This window comes from Silurus meridionalis, chromosome 23 (genome assembly GCF_014805685.1).
Source record: "Silurus meridionalis isolate SWU-2019-XX chromosome 23, ASM1480568v1, whole genome shotgun sequence".
Taxonomy (NCBI): Eukaryota; Metazoa; Chordata; class Actinopteri; order Siluriformes; family Siluridae; genus Silurus; species Silurus meridionalis.
This window is the reverse complement of record NC_060906.1, coordinates 12,158,730-12,175,217: the sequence shown is the minus strand read 5'-3', so window position 1 is coordinate 12,175,217 and position 16,488 is coordinate 12,158,730. Positions and strand designations below refer to the sequence as shown.

General features: G+C 37.6%; 1 protein-coding gene across 1 annotated transcript; it reads right to left on the bottom strand.

Moving 5' to 3' along the window:
- Positions 1-5,229: 5,229 nt before the first annotated feature.
- Positions 5,230-14,575, bottom strand: LOC124377152 (BEN domain-containing protein 5-like). Its single transcript, XM_046836511.1, has 7 exons — positions 14,336-14,575; positions 10,445-10,554; positions 9,946-10,258; positions 9,674-9,810; positions 7,869-8,082; positions 7,105-7,235; positions 5,230-6,771 (listed from the first exon to the last, which is right to left on the bottom strand). The coding sequence occupies exons 1-7, from the start codon at positions 14,373-14,375 to the stop codon at positions 6,730-6,732; spliced, it is 987 nt and encodes a 328-aa protein (XP_046692467.1). The 5' UTR covers positions 14,376-14,575; the 3' UTR covers positions 5,230-6,729.
- Between the last annotated feature and the right edge of the window lie 1,913 nt (positions 14,576-16,488).

The window sequence follows — 16,488 nt, the reverse complement described above, 5'->3', positions numbered from 1 at the left end:
ACTAAATCTAAAAGCAGCAAATAACAGCAGCAGTAAACAACTACATTTGTAGTCACTGTTATGGTTTTCAGCGAATGATTAGTGCATTTTTCTTTCTTTTTTTAATAAAGCCTGTTAGTTTGCTGCATTTCTCCGTTCCATTCTCTTTTTATAGAATTTATCTACTACAACAGTAACTTATCTGTTTTCAAACGTGATTGACCGCGGCTCAACTACAGCGGTCAAATGTTTGTTTTTAATGTTTGTATAGATAATTTATGCATATGTAACTTAATTATTATACAAAATGTTTAATGATATATTCTAGATGCTTATATCTTCACAAATGAACAAAATATTTAAGAAAAAATTGTCAAAACAATGTAGTATATTTTATATAGATTTTTTAAGCATGGTTGTCCACTTGCCAACTGCAAAATACAATATAAATGTTGATTTGCACAAATTGATTCACCTTTCATACTCAAAATTGTATATATATATATTACAGAAACAAACAACCCAGCATGAGTGAATTTGTTCAAAGGAGAAATCCCTCGTACACAGCCACTATAAGCTTTAAAATGCCAAAATTAAATATAGTTAAACTCAATATGTGTATGTGGCTTTTGCAATTTTTTTTATTACACTTCTATACATAAATACCCTAAATTAGGGATTTATATAGTTATAATAAGCAGAACATCGAATAAAAAAATCATTTAAACAATCTGATTAATCGAGAGTGAAAATAACCGCATAATCATCAAAATAATCGTAAGTTGCAGCCCTATTTTTTTATTTTATTTTTATGGTTGATCATGTTGAGGGGATTATTCTCTCATCTGTAGCTATCATTTAGTAGGTGGTATTAATAAAAACCACATCCACATGTCCTAGTTATTACTGCTGGATGGATGGATAGATAGATAGATGTGATAGCTAGATGTGATAGCCTAGTGGGTTAATGTCAGTATCCCCACAAGGATGAGTTTGAGAGTTTGATTCCTGGTCGAGCTGGTTGCTGTGTTGGTAAATAAAACTTCTGGACCTTGTCCCCTCTGAAAACATTTCAATTCTGTCCTTTCTGTGTTGGATTGATTTCCTGGTCTTTAATGAAAGATAACTCCACCAAATAAAAGGCACTAATGTGGTAGCTCAGTGGGTTAAGGATTGTGCCTGAACATGGTCCTTAATATAGTCCACGCTGGTGATAAGGTTTCAAAGCCAGTCCTACATGCCTTCTTTCTTACTGCGCTGGCATGAAACAAAGTATGAACCCTCCAAAAAGCACAAATGCTTTTAGCAGCGGTCGCTCAGTGGTTTAAGGCTTGTGCCTCATCTAAACATGCTTCCAAGTCTGATCTCTTCCATGGTTGAGTGGGTTAAGGCTGGTGCCTTGCTGCTGGTGAGGATCAGGGTTTGAATCCTGCTTTCTGCCTGCTAGTTGTGATGTAGGTTATGTTCCTGCTTCCTAAATCTTTCTTTAGCTTTATATTCTTGTGTTGATGGTTTAAAGGTAGATAGACCTGCTCTAAACAACCTTCCTGGCCTATCTTCCCTGATGGTTCAGTGGGTTAAATCAGGTTTCTTGCTTTTGGTGGGCTTCAGGGTTCGAATCCTGCTTTCTGTCTGCCAGTCACGATCAGGATTCACTTCCTACATCTTTTTTTTGCGATATATTTTTGTTTTTAATGGGTTGAAAAGAAAGATAGACCTGCTCTAAATAAGCTTCCTAGCCTGTCCTCACCAATGGTTCAGTGGGTTAAGGTTGGTATCTTGCTGGTGGTGGGGATCATGGTTCGAATCCTGCTTTCTTCCTGTTATTTACAATGTGGGTTCAACTTGTGCTACTTACATCTGTATTCGCTTCCTACATCTTTCTTTACAGTTAAATTCTTGTGTTGATGGTTTGAAAAGAATGATAGACCTGCTCTAATCAAGCTTCCCATCCTGTTTTTTTCTGATGGCTTAGTGGGTTAAGGCTGGTACTTTGCTAATGTTGGTGGTCAGGGTTCAAACCTGGCTTTCTGTCTGCTAGTCATGAGGTAGGTTAAATTCCGGATTCCTACATCTTCATATTCTTGTTTTGATGGGTTAAAAAGAAAGATAGACCTGCTCTAAACAAGCTTCCCAGCTTGTCCTTCCTGATAGTTCAGTGGGTTAATGCTGGTGCCTTGCTAATGGTGTGAATCAGGGTTCGAATCCTGCTTTGTCCCTGCTAGTCATGTCATGGGTTTGCTTCCTACGTCTGTCTTTAGCATTATATTCTTGTGTTGCTGGTTTGAAAGAAAAGATAGACCTGCTCTAAACAATCATTGCAGCCGGTCCTTCCCGATGGTTCAGTGGGTTAAGACTGGTATTTCGGTGTTGGTGGGGTTCAGGGTTCGAATCCTGCTTTCTGTGTTTTTGTCTGTTCTGAATTTCTTGCTTTGAAGCCTGAAACAAAGGATAAACCCCCAAAAAAAAGAAGGTGTGTTGTGGGACTTGATGGCTTTGTGGTAAAAGCCTTGCCTCTGAGTTCAGAGGTTGCTGGTTCAAATCTGGCTTGTCCCCACACTGGGTAATCTGTGTGGAAAGTAGTGTCTGGTAAGCAATGAGGTAGTTGACTGTAAACAACCTGCTGCTTCATAGCCTCAGAAAAAGTGAGGGTGATAGGTTTTTGGCAGAATTTTTCCCTATATATGCAAAACTAAGTCGATACTTTTTTGAACATTTTTGCTTCATAACCCCCTGTTTTCAGCTTCTCAGACACCGGGGGGGCAGATGCCCGGATATTGCCCCCCTGCTTCAGGATACGCCCTCCGAAACCACATCCAACCTTCCACACAGCCATTTCTGACACCTTCCTTACTACGGCCACCGGAACCTTCCGCACTCTTAACTTTGAGCCCTGGCCGGGGTTTGAACCGGCAACCTCTCAACCCAGAGGTAAAGCTCTTCCAATTGAGCCACAGGATCTCCTGCAAGAACCTGATTTTTAGGACCTTTTCTGGTTCTTTTTAAAAACTTTTTAAACAATTTAAAGGAAATCTAAGGGATAGGAATCGAACCGGGAGAGTCAGAAAGTAGCAACCACTTCACTGACCATTACACCAACACAGGAGAGGCAAACAAACCTTTGCTTATTGGACTCTTGGCTTTTCTAAAGTTAGGAGACCAGTGTTTTCTCTTAGATCATGATGGTAGAGGGTCAAAACTTCTCCTTCCTGTACATTCTCTCAGTAACTCGAAGTCTATGAGAAGTGACTCAGGTACAAGAACCACATCTCCAACACCTGCACCACTGATATACCATGATTCGCCAGCAACCAATTTTAATGATCTTTCATTGTTCTGTTTTTAAAAACTTCTTATAATGTTCAATATGAAACTAGAGGTAAGAATCGAACCAGGAAAGTCTTTCATCATAGATCACTAATGGCATTACTTCAAAACTCAAAACTTTGTTAGACATGTAAATAAGCAGGAAAGACAGAGACAAAGACAAAGAGACACAGACACAGCTTTAGAAAGAGTGAGAAACAAATAGAGAGACAGTAAGAGAGAGACATATACAGTGAGACATTTACTAAAAGAGACACAGAGACAATTAGATAGAGAAAATAGAGAGACAAAGATAGCGAGATATACCCACTTCCTGTTGGAAGTGTTTATCCCGAGCGACTCTTAATGATCTCATTTACTAAATGAGCAGTAGTGAGTTAAGGGTTTGCTCAGGTGCCCAAAACTGGCAGCTTGGAGGTGTTAAACATGTATCATATTTACAGCATGTGATATATATGTAAGCATATGTACAGTGATTAAATATAAAGGCTATATCAGTGCAGAGACGTGTGGACATCATTTAGAGCCTTTGCTATGTTTCCACACGGACAGTTAATGAGGTGATACCGGAGAAAATGCACCTCTTCAAGTCAAGTCAGGAAGCTTATATATATATATATATATATATAATTATAGACATTTTACAGATTTAAATGATGTATTGTTTTATCTGTACAATCAATAAAGACAGTAATTTAAGTTTGTGTTGCCATTATGAGGGAAAAACCCACAAAACGCCACCCAGAGGGTAAATTGTGAGAATCATGGCGGATTTTGGTGTTTGATTTGAGATTCATAAATAAAACAAAAGTTTACTGATTAAAAATATTTTTATCTGGAGTTAATTAATTTATTTTATATCTAAATAAAGAAAGGAAAAAATTTCGTGCCGTTTAAAATAATTTTAATTTTGACAGCCATATATATATATATGTATGTATAAATATTAATACAAAATTAATTAAAAATGTTGTTACCTAATGAATGTGTGCAGGCTGAAGATCCACATATAGAACACAAGCAGAGAAAAGATGATGATGATCAGTAATGTGTCTGTTCTCAGTCATGTTCTCATCACTGACTCCCTCTGTCTCATCCACATTAACCCCAAACTTCTTACTGCCTTCTGTGGTGAGTGAGAGTCAGGACTTTATACACCAGTGGATTGAACGCGCAGTAACAGGAAATCGGTTGTTCGGCTGAAATCGGCGCGCAGTGAAAATAAAAAAATATTTCACCAAATCAATGGATTAAAACTAAAGTAACGAGTCTGTTTTGAAAATGTAAAAAGTACAGATATTTGTGTAAAAATGTAATGAGTAAAAGTAAAAAGTTGTCTGAAAAATAAATAGTGGAGTAAAGTAGTGATACCTAAAAAATCTACTTAAGTACAGTAACGAAGAATTTGTACTTCATTACTTCCCACCTCTGGATAAAAACATGCAGATATTTCATGTGTAGAGAAGTGAGACAGCTTAAGTCCACACTCCAGAAACTTTTCTACTACACTGAGCATTCGATGAATATGAAATCTGTTAAACTATTTTTCATCCCACCTCCAGAATTCTTTCATTCACTTTTATTTCAATTTTGTCTTCATTAGCTTTAGATGAGAGAGATTTTACACTAAACATTTTACTAGTGTATTTGTTTTTCTGTTATTGTTTATTGGCTTCTTTGGGTGTTTGTATGCAATATACATCTTCTGATTTCAACACTGAAACATTGGCTGGTCATCGATTATGCCAAAAGCCACAGGATTGCATCTCTCATTAGCCCCTACATGATCATTAGTCACTTGCTCCTGATTCAGATTCATTGCTGATCAGCACTTGGGTATATAGCGTCACCCTTCATAGCAGACTTTGTTTCAAGGTTGCCTGTCTATATTTGAGAAAATGAAATAATGACAGTAAGCTTAGATTTCCGTTGCATGTTGTGACATTATATTTGATCAAATTAATCTTTATAAATTATGAATGCTACCAAATTCAAAAGCTTCTGACTTGTGAACCTAATTAAATCATCTTGTCTAAAATGTGGTAAAATATACTATTCTGGATTACAAAGTAGGTAGGTAGATTCAAAAAGATAATAATTAAAAAAAAAAAAAAAAACAGGAACACCATTACATAGCACAATATGTAGACAAAACTGGGTTTACATAAAAATAGCAATAAAACTACAAATAAGGAATAAAACAACACAGTTTGTGTAGTTGTGTAAAGCAGGGGTTTTCAACCGGTGGTCCGCGGCGGCATTGCATGTGGTCCGCAGACTCTTGTCAGGAGGCATATGTATGATACACAACCCCTTATGAAGTTCTGGATAAGTTGCCAGACAGAATTTCCAGAGCTTACAGTAAAAGCATTGAGGTGTCTTTTACCCTTTCCAACTACATACCTTTGTGAGAGCGTTCTTTCCACACTGGCATATCTAAAGAACAAGTACAGGGCAAGGCTAGAACCAGAGAATGATATAAGGCTGTCAATGTGTACCACTATATTACCACGAATAGACAGACTGTGTGTAAAGTCACCACACCCAGAAATCCCACTAACAGGTAAGGAGTACCCCCCAACACACACACACACAATAGTGGGCCGTGGATTACTTGTTAGTCAGAATGGTGGTCCCTGGCACAGAACCAGTTGAAAACCCCTGGTGTAAAGTAATCATGTTGGCGCTCCTAAATTGACTTTTTTCCAGTAAGAGCCTGTCAAAAAGTGTTTTATTTCTCTAATACCACAGTAATTTGCCAAAAGCTTACAGTTTAGTAATAATTACCCCTTTATACCTTTCATACCTTATTTTGTTTAAGATTTTAGAATAGTCAAGACAAATTTCTGGTTATCAATTCATTATAGCAGCTATAAACCAGTTCACTCACCAGTCTTTCTTAAATTCCTCTTTGAAGTTACTAAGAAACCAAATAAATGTACGTTCTCTGTTTTATAGCAGAAACTGACCATTACAAAACAGTCACCCAAATTCCTTCAATAGATATTGAATAAGCATTTCCATACAAAAACCTCCACCATCAACAATTATTTAATTATGGAAATGTTTCTTTGCTATGCAACATTTTATATTAATATCTGTAGATTATTGTGAAGTGTCCTTCATTTCCTTTACTTTTTTTTATTAAACTACAGAAACTGTAGCACATTTAAATAACCAAATGAATATAAACCTATGGTCTGAAATACAGATGACACTATTGTCAGAGCTGTGGTTATATAAAAATTCATTAACATCTGATGACCAATCAAACTTGACAATTCATCAGCGTTGCGGTTCACATTTGATAACGCTGGAGTGTACAGACTGTTCCATAAGTGGGTGGAAAGTTCTTTCCCACTTTACAGTCATTCACAGTCTTTTGTAGATGTAGATCTTGTGGCACACTGTAGAAGAAAGCCTTCAGGTCTGTGCACCTTGTGAACTAGTGGAGGGGCTGGTACCCTGTAACAATAACGCAGGTGAACATCAGGCCTGGCTTCTTATTAGAATTTGAGCAACTGGGAATCCACTAATATCTTATATATTGCACTGAAATACTTATAACTAAATATCGGTATAGATGTAAAAACTCTCAATCTTAAAGGATCTAATTTTTCAACCTATTTCCCTGAGATTTTTTATAACATGTTTGGAAACATAGGACCCAATTAGGCTAAATCAGGCCACCACCAATAATCTGCTCAGTTACTATGAGGACATAAGCACAGGATCAGTCTCAAGTGTTGATCAGTGCATCTATAAGAGAAACACAATATAGCACTAAAGAAATCCCACCTCTATAGTTGTGCTGACTTTCCTTTTGATGTCGCAGATTTTCTCTGAGAGAAAACGCCGAACCAATCGCAGCTGCCCATCGACTTCTTCCTTCTGATAGCCACGCTGCTGTAGTCGCTCCTTTAGGCACTCTATTTCAAGAATATGAATACAAATATTACATTTATCCTCCGTAGTAATTACATGCTATTCAAAACCTCTGGTGGTTTGGCCATTTTTACATTCATGCCATTTTCCAAATTCCATTATGTTCTCAGTTTAGGGTTAAGAACCTTACTCAAGGGCCCAGCAGTAGCAAAATCTAACACCACAGAGCTACTACCTCCATGTTCAGATGCTGGTGATGACAAATTGAATATTGCCTATGGAGCTACTAACTGTAGTGGTAAGGGGAGATGGTGCAATGTTTGAACAGATGTGGAGGCCTGTTATGGAACATCTACCAACCAGTTACAAGAGGTTAAATTTATGGGAAAATTTGTATTTAAATAAGTAGTCTTTTTTTTTTTACTGAACAACGGTTGGTTTTTTTATACTGTTTGAGATGGAATGGGCTGAGGGACAAATAGCTATGTGATAAGGTCCATGATGGTCTGAGAATTCTATTGTAATTGTTTTTTTTTATTCTTTCGTGATGATCATTGGACTTAAATGAAATTATTTTGGTTTAACCCTTTGTTTCTATTAAGAGCTGAAAACTAATTTTAGACCAAAAAAAAAAAAAAAACATTAACTATAATATAATATTAACTGTAAGGAACTACCTCTAATGACACCAACTTTCTCTGGTGATAATGGAGGCTTCGCCACAGACCCTTTGATGGCATTTGATTTGGATCCGGTCACGCTCCTCTCCTTCAGCGTCTCAAGGCCCCAAATGGCTACAGCCAATGATTTACAAAACTTTGAATGAGAATCCATTCTTTGGATGGCCTTCCACTTTTGACTGTCCAAAAGGACCCCATGTCCTAAGTCGACCTTTAACAAAAAACAATAGAGAAAGTGCACATTATGTGTAACAAAGTTACATCAATCACTGTACAATTATGTAATATGATTATTTAATCCATCAGACATATGTGTGGCTTGGGAAAAACATGCAATTTTGTTAGCAATTTGCTAATGACCATTTTAATAGGGACACCTGCTCATTCGTGCAATTATACAATCAGCTACAAAATCAGCACAACATTTTTAGATAATGCTAATATCAAAAACCATAATATGGGAAGATATATGTATTTGTTGTTTTTCAAAAACTGCTGATCATTTGTTTAGATTATTTTTTTAATATAGCTCATTTTTAATATTGCTAATTTTTTTAATAGCAAGTGAGCAAAGGTTTTGTGAGTAGAAATGACTTGTTAATGATACAACTCAGAGAATAATGGACAGAATGGGGTGAGCTGACAGAAAAGGTATGATATATTGGCTAAGTATTCTTTACAAACATGGTAAGACTGCATATCATATCGATCCTTGAGGCAGATTGGCTCAGAGCAGCTGAAGCAGAAGACGAAGACCGCATCTGGTACCACTTTTATCAGGATGAGGTAATGTTTCAACTTTCAACTTTTCAACTGTCTGGTTTGACATGTTCACAATAAACCATCGAGATCTGACAGCTGCGTTTTTATTTTAAAACACTTTCCACCTACAGGTGTGCTTTTAAAAGCTTTCCAAAAAATTGCTCTCCTACCTGAAACATCTGTAAACACACATCCTGATAAAGTGCGAAAACAGATGAAACTTTGGCCTGCATAATTTCTGTCAAGTATTCATTTACTTCCCATCTCTTTAAATCAAATCAATTGTTAGTGGACATTGTCTCCTTAGAAAAAAATGCGGTATCATCCATCATCATGTTGAATGGGTCACGAGTGCATCACATGACTAACTACACCATTAGTTTTTAAATATCTCTACTTTCTCAGTTTACATTACAATGTAAGAACAGTTGTGAGAGTGCTTTTGACAAAAGTGCAGTATCTATGTAGATAAAAGGGTAACATGTAGGCAGAATATATGTTTTCAGATTTATCCAGATACACACTATAGGGACAATTTAATCAGGACACCTGACTTCCCAACTGTTTCCACAAAATGTAAGGCATATAATTGTATTAAATGTCTTTGGACTCAATAGCATTTAAATTTCTCTTTAATTGAACTAGAATACCCCAAACTGTTCCAGCATGACAATGCCTCTGTGAAAAAGCCAGCTTCATGAAGATATGGTTTATTTTGAAGTAGAAGATCTTGAGTGGCCTGCAATAGAGTTCTGACCTCAACCCTACTGAACACCTTTGGGATTAATTGGAATGCTGACTGCACTCCAGGCCTCCTCACCTCACCTGCATCAGTACCTGTCTTTTCCAACACCTTTGTGGATGATTGAGCACAAATCTCGTCTAGTGGAGCATCTTCCCAGAAGAGTGGAAGTTATTATAACAGCAAATGGGGACTGGAATGTTTGGAATGTGGAATTGGATGTTAAAAATCATGTGTCGCTTAAGGTCAGAATTTAATCAGATGTGTAGCTATAAAAATATTTGGTGTTACAACTTACCCTGCTGAAGTCCCTCTCTATGAGATCCTCAGGCAGAGGTTCTTTAAGTTCCTTTACTGTAGGAATCAATACATTGTCATAGTGCTCATATGAAGATTCTGTGTCTTCTGTGTAAATTGTGTGTTGTATCTGTGTTCCTGTGAAAATAAAAAAATATATGACCTTTACACATTCTTAGATCTAACTGTGACCACGTAAAAGATTAGATAACGAAATATATGCAACAGCAGATGGACAAGTGATCAAGATGAAACAGGAAATGACTTTCAAACCTTCTTCTTTTAAAAAGAGTTGTTCTTGAAGGCAAATATTTAATTGTCTAATTTTGTCCAGCTCCGCCGTCATCCTTTTGCACTTTTCGCTCAGCTTTCTAATTGCAGCATCCTTCTCTGCAATCATCACATCCTTCTCCCTGGAACGTTTCTTCAGCATTACGTAGCTATCCTGAAGTTCCTGGTACAGTTTATAAGACACAACAGACTCCTCATCACTGTCCAAGAAATCCATCTGTCTCTTGACAGTGATCTGTTTCTTCATGAGATCCAGCAGAGAGATTTTCGGTGACTCCACTGTGCTTTTTTCTCTCTGTCGACACGGCAAGAAAAAAAATAAGAGCCGTATACTGCTATATTTGATCATGAGCAATTGTATTATATTTCATAGATCAAATTCACGGATGAATTCCTGTTAATCAATACAAAATGGACATAAACTCACAATGCAATACATGCATAATGAATGATGCCAATTATGATTGTCCAAAAGTATTACCTCTGAGGTTTCACTTTGATAATCGCAGTCATCCTGCAGCAATCTTTCTTCCTCCTCGTTTTCCACGTAAGGAGCTGGAATTCTAGAAATCTCAAAGTCCATTTCATGATCTTAAATACAAACAATTTCAAAGGGGATGGTTTAGAAAAAAGAAATAATCTTGTTCACACAAAAAACACTCGTCATAACACAACATGTTGCTGTAGCTGAATCCTAGCAAACAACCAAAAATGGTTTAAAAATACACTATACGAACAAAAGTATTGGGACACACTGCTTAATTATTGAATTCAAGTGTTTCAATCAGTTGTTTACCTGTGTATAAATAAAAGCACCTAGCCATGCATTTACTGTGAAAATAATGATTTGTTCTGAACAGCTCAGTAAATTTAAGCATTATACTGAGATAGAATGTCATATTTGCAGTCACTTAAAATCTCATCCCTTCTAGATATTCCAAGGTCAACTGGAATGGTATTATTATTATTATTTCTAAGTGTTATTATTAGAAAGTAAAAGCGTTCAGAAACAGCAGCAACTGAGCCATGAAGTGGAAGACCATGTAAAGTCACAGAGCAGGGTCGCTGTGCTGAGGCGCATAGTGCGTAAAAAAAAAAAAATTGTGAAACCACCATCAGGAAACTGTGGAACAATATCCTAATGGCAGCAATCTAATGGATGTCAGTAAGAACCATTAGCGGACATCATGATCGAAAAACCTTAATGGAGATGGAGACCATTAGAGGTTTTTCTGCTTTCTAATGCATGGTCCATTTGATGTGCTATTATAATGACGTTACAACAGCAATCAGACAAACAGCATATTAAAGAAATACATCACTGACATGTAATGTCAGTCCTGGTGTAATAACTATATATATATATATATATATATATATATATATATATATATATATATATATATATATATATATACACACAGTGAGGAAAATAAGTATGCAAGTTCTCCCAATTTATTTGTATGATACAGCTGCAAATAAGTATTTGAACACCTGTCTATCAGCTAAATTCTGACCCTCAAAGACCTGTTAGTCTGCCTTTAAAATGTCCACCTCCACTACATTTATTATCCTAAATTAGATGCACCTGTTTGAGGTCGTTAGCTGCATAAAGACACCTGTCCACCCCATACAATCAGTAAGAATCCAACTACTAACATGGCTAAGACCAAAGAGCTGTCCAAAGACACTAGAGACAAAATTGTACACCCACAAGGCTGGAAAGGGCTACGGGAAATTGCCAAGCAGCTTGGTGAAAAAGGTCCACTGTTGGAGCAATCATTAGAAAATGGAAGAAGCTAAACATGACTGTCAATCTCCCTCGGACTGGGGCTCCATGCAAGATCTCACCGTGGGGTCTCAATGATCCTAAGGAAGGTGAGAAATCAGCCCAGAACTACACAGGAGGAGCTGGTCAATGACCTGAAAAGAGCTGGGACCACCGCTTCCAAGGTTACTGTTGGTAATACACTAAGACGTCATGGTTTGAAATCATGCATGGCACGGAAGGTTCCCCTGCTTAAACCAGCACATGTCCAGGCACGTCTTAAGTTTGCCAATGACCATTTGGATGATCCAGAGGAGTCATGGGAGAAAGTCATGTGGTCAGATGAGACCAAAATAGAACTTTTGGGTCATAATTCCACTAAACGTGTTTGGAGGAAGAAGAATGATGAGTACCATCCCAAGAACACCATCCCTACTGTGAAGCATGGGGGTGGTAGCATCATGCTTTGGGGGTGTTTTTCTGCACATGGGACAGGGTGACTGCACTGTATTAAGGAGAGGATGACCGGGGCCATGTATTGCGAGATTTTGGGGAACAACCTCCTTCCCTCAGTTAGAGCATTGAAGATGGGTCGAGGCTGGGTCTTCCAACATGACAATGACCAAGCACACAGCCAGGATAACCAAGGAGTGGCTCTGTAAGAAGCATATCAAGGTTCTGGCATGGCCTAGCCAGTCTCCAGACCTAAACCCAATAGAGAATCTTTGAGGAGCTCAAACTCTGTGTTTCTCAGCGACAGGCCAGAAACCTGACTGATCTAGAGAAGATCTGTGTGGAGGAGGCCAAAATCCCTCCTGCAGTGTGTGCAAACCTGGTAAAAACTACAGGAAACGTTTGACCTCTGTAATTGCAAACAAAGGCTACTGTACCAAATATTAACATTGACTTTCTCAGGTGTTCAAATACTTATTTGCAGCTGTATCATACAAATAAATAGTTAAAAAAATCATACATTGTGATTTCTGGATTTTTTTTTTTTAGATTATGTCTCTCACAGTGGACATGCACCTACGTTGACAATTTCAGACCCCTCCATGATTTCTAAGTGGGAGAACTTGCAAAATAGCAGTGTGTTCAAATACTTATTTTCCTCACTGTATATATGAGATGAAAAACCTTTCTACATAAAAATGTGGTGTATACAGACACCTACCTCAACTACATAATATTGCATAATAATTTACATGTGTAATGTACTTTTAGTTTTAAATGTCAGGTTTGCTGCATTTCTGGTATCAGGTAGCATTTTCTTCGGAACAAACTCTAGCCAAATTCTGTACACACACGCCACTTAAAACCCTTCAATCAACTGATACCATCCAACACCAAATGCAATCTAGAACTCTGCAAGTGTGCAATTAATGTAATACTGAGGCACTCTCGACTCAATAAGCAATTTCCATTCTTCACTGTGCAATTATGTAGATAATGTAGGTTTGTATCTATTGTTGTGATGCTGATGTGTGACAATGTGCAAGAAAGAATTTCATGGATTAGTGTACACTGTGCACATGACAACCTTTTGGAAATCTATGTACTTGCATTGGGGGTCAAATAAAAAAAAGTTCCTTTTGCATATATATATATATATATATATATATATATATAGAGAGAGAGAGAGAGAGAGAGAGAGAGAGAGAGAGAGAGAGAGAGATTTTAACAGTGACCATTGTAACAATGCAACTTGAGATATGTGTACATATTAGAAAGAAACTTGAAAGAAGGAACCAGACCCAAAAATGAACCCACCCTCATCCAAATTATGTCCTGCTATTGTGAAGACAAGCTTCTAACATGCAGGTACTCCTGCCATCTGATAGCTCTGTGCTCCCAGGATTGATCCTGAGTTCGACTGGAAGCTGGCAAAAACCAGAGAACCCATTATTCACCTGTAAATGTTGTTCATCCACACAGATGTTTGCCATGTTCTCCATGTTTCCTCCAGCCTTCCAAAACCATCACAACTGTACTGATTATTCTAGACTGCCCCTAAATGTGTGTATGTTCTCCTGGGTCTCATCCAGCAGGCATTTCAGCCTCATGCCCAGTATTTTCAAGATAGGCTCTGGATCCACCACAACCCTGTCCACCATGAATCAGTAACTAATGTTGAATAAATGAATGAAGGATTATATTCTTTAACTTATGCATGCAATAGTTTGCATTTAGACAATGCATATTTGAATAAATGCACAACTCAGCACTTCATCTGTCATGTCCACAAGCTCCAAACCCAATAGGTGCGTCTTTTAATGTAACATTGCAGGCCTGTATAATGATTTAATGTACATATATAAAGTAAAAGTCAAGGGAACTGAATTTGCACTTCAACCCAGCAAACACTGGCAGTCAGTTTGCCTTTTCCTATCAAGCTGTAACTCAAACTTTTGCGTTGAGAAAACAATAGAAACGATTTCTAACGTGCACGCGCACCGCTCTGACTCCCGGTACTGGGCGGACGGACGGAAGGACGGACGGAAGTTGGGCAGTGTTACAGGGACTATTTCCCCTTTACTTATCCCGTTCTATTAGTCTCCGTTCGGCGTTCAAAGCGTGCGCGAAGCTGTAGGTCTTCTAGCTTACCTTCCAGAGGACTCGGCTTTGTCTGCTTCCGTCGCGACATCTTAAAGTGTAATAAAGCAGATCTTCCGTTTGATACACGCGACCTTAAATAGTGTAGTAGCCGATCATCAGCGCGTCCAAGCCGCTGCCGTGTGTCTCCCAGTCTTCCTCCATCCGTCTCACTGTGCTCTCTCCCATTATACACACCACCCTAACATACATCCCATCCAACACCACCACCCTGCACACACTGTTTCAAGTCTTTACAGCGTACTGGGACTAAAACCTGTCTCCTCAATGTCCTGTAATGTTATACTGATGGTCTGTAATGGTGCACTAATGGTATTTAATGGTTCCCGATGGTTCCTAATGGACGGTCGCGTTTAATCCTAATGGTACGGTAGACTGAAAGAGCTAAGTTTTTTTTTTTCCTCCAGAAAAAAAGGATGACTGAAACAGACAGGACTGAATACATGGTATATGTTTATACTGCATACCCAAAAAGCACGTGAGATACCTAAAGCCTGTGAAACATTTATATATATTTATTGTACAAATCTATATTCTATATTAAATCCTCTATTCTCTATCCCTACTGAACCACAAGACACTGATGGGAGACGAGGTCTTATGTTTCCCATTAACAGTTAACATCAGTTTTCAAGCTTAATGGATCATGCAAACCCAAAGGTCCATTATTTTTCTATTTGGCAAAAGGCATTTTGGAGTAATCCAGGAAATCTTTTCTTTGTACTTTTTATATCTATTTTAAAATGTATACTCTATATACTAGACTGTGTGTCCCAAGAGTCTCCATACATAAGGGGAAATGAACACTAAAGCATAAATTAACCTTATTTTCAGAAAATCCTCCACGAAACTCTTTTTTTTTTTTAAATAAAACATGTCAGTATGCATGCAAAGGACTGGTGATCTTTGTGTTTCATATGTTCCTTATATACAATGGTGTTCCTCGTCAAGGTTCTTAAAGACATTTCTGGTACAAGTGTTACTATTGGGACAATATAAATGGCACTCCATGTATATTTCCATCACACCTGTATTCAAGAGACAAGATTCTAGTATTTATTGTCATATATATACATGACCAGTCTGTTGCACTATACAATGAAATTCCTACTGTGTGATCCTTCATGGAGCCTATGACATAATAGGGACATAAGGAAAACTAGAGAGAGAAAAAGAACAATGACAAAAGTTACAAATGTAGAAAGTTATGATGCAAATGCAAGAAAGAAGTGTGTGTGTGTGTGTGTGTGTGTGTGTGTGTGTGTGTGTGTGTGTGTGTGTGTGTGTGTGTGTGGTCTGTTAAACAGTACTTGAGTATTTTACTCATATTGAACGTAGGCCAAACAAGTCTTTAACAAAAGAAAAAGTATTTAAGCAATCTTTTAAGCAGGTGATAGATTTTTATCATGCCCAAACAAAACTTAATTCTTGGAGAGGTTTTCCATGCGATCTACGATGCCCGTGGTGCCTTTTCTGATCAGGGAAGAATCACACAGCACACAGATTGGCGCATATGTTCTTCTTCAGTTTAATGCAGATAACAGATAAGTTTATATACACACTGGAAAGAACCTAACCTAAAGGTGTGTCCTGTTGGGTAAGAAAACATAATAGCCGGAGAAGTGTGAGCCCAGATAAAGACTTCCTGTATACCTTACTCACATCTTAAAGATCCTATAGACACTGACCAGACAACGAAGGTCTGTTAAATGGCTCAAATGTAAATGGATGTTTTTAGAAAACTGGTGTGAGAACCATCTTAACACGAACAATGGCCACTTTCAATTATTTATGATTCAGCATCTCACACCATGACATAGGATGTTTTTCCTTGGAACAGGATTGGTGATATAAACTGCAAATGAAAAGACAAAACAAAAAAACAACCGATTTAACGTGCATATAATCCTTCATCACTAACACTCCAATCAAGAACTTTATGGCCTGCCTTACCATCATCATCAAACAAGGCAACATACAAAGTACAATCCCAACAATCAACATACAATATAACAATCAATCCTAAAACAAAGTAGTGTTCAACACTCGTAAATAAATTCTTAATCTTTTTAAAATAACTTTGTTCAGCGTTTTTTCCACGTTCTCCAAGACATCATGAGGATAATGCTTCTCAGTGCTTGTTC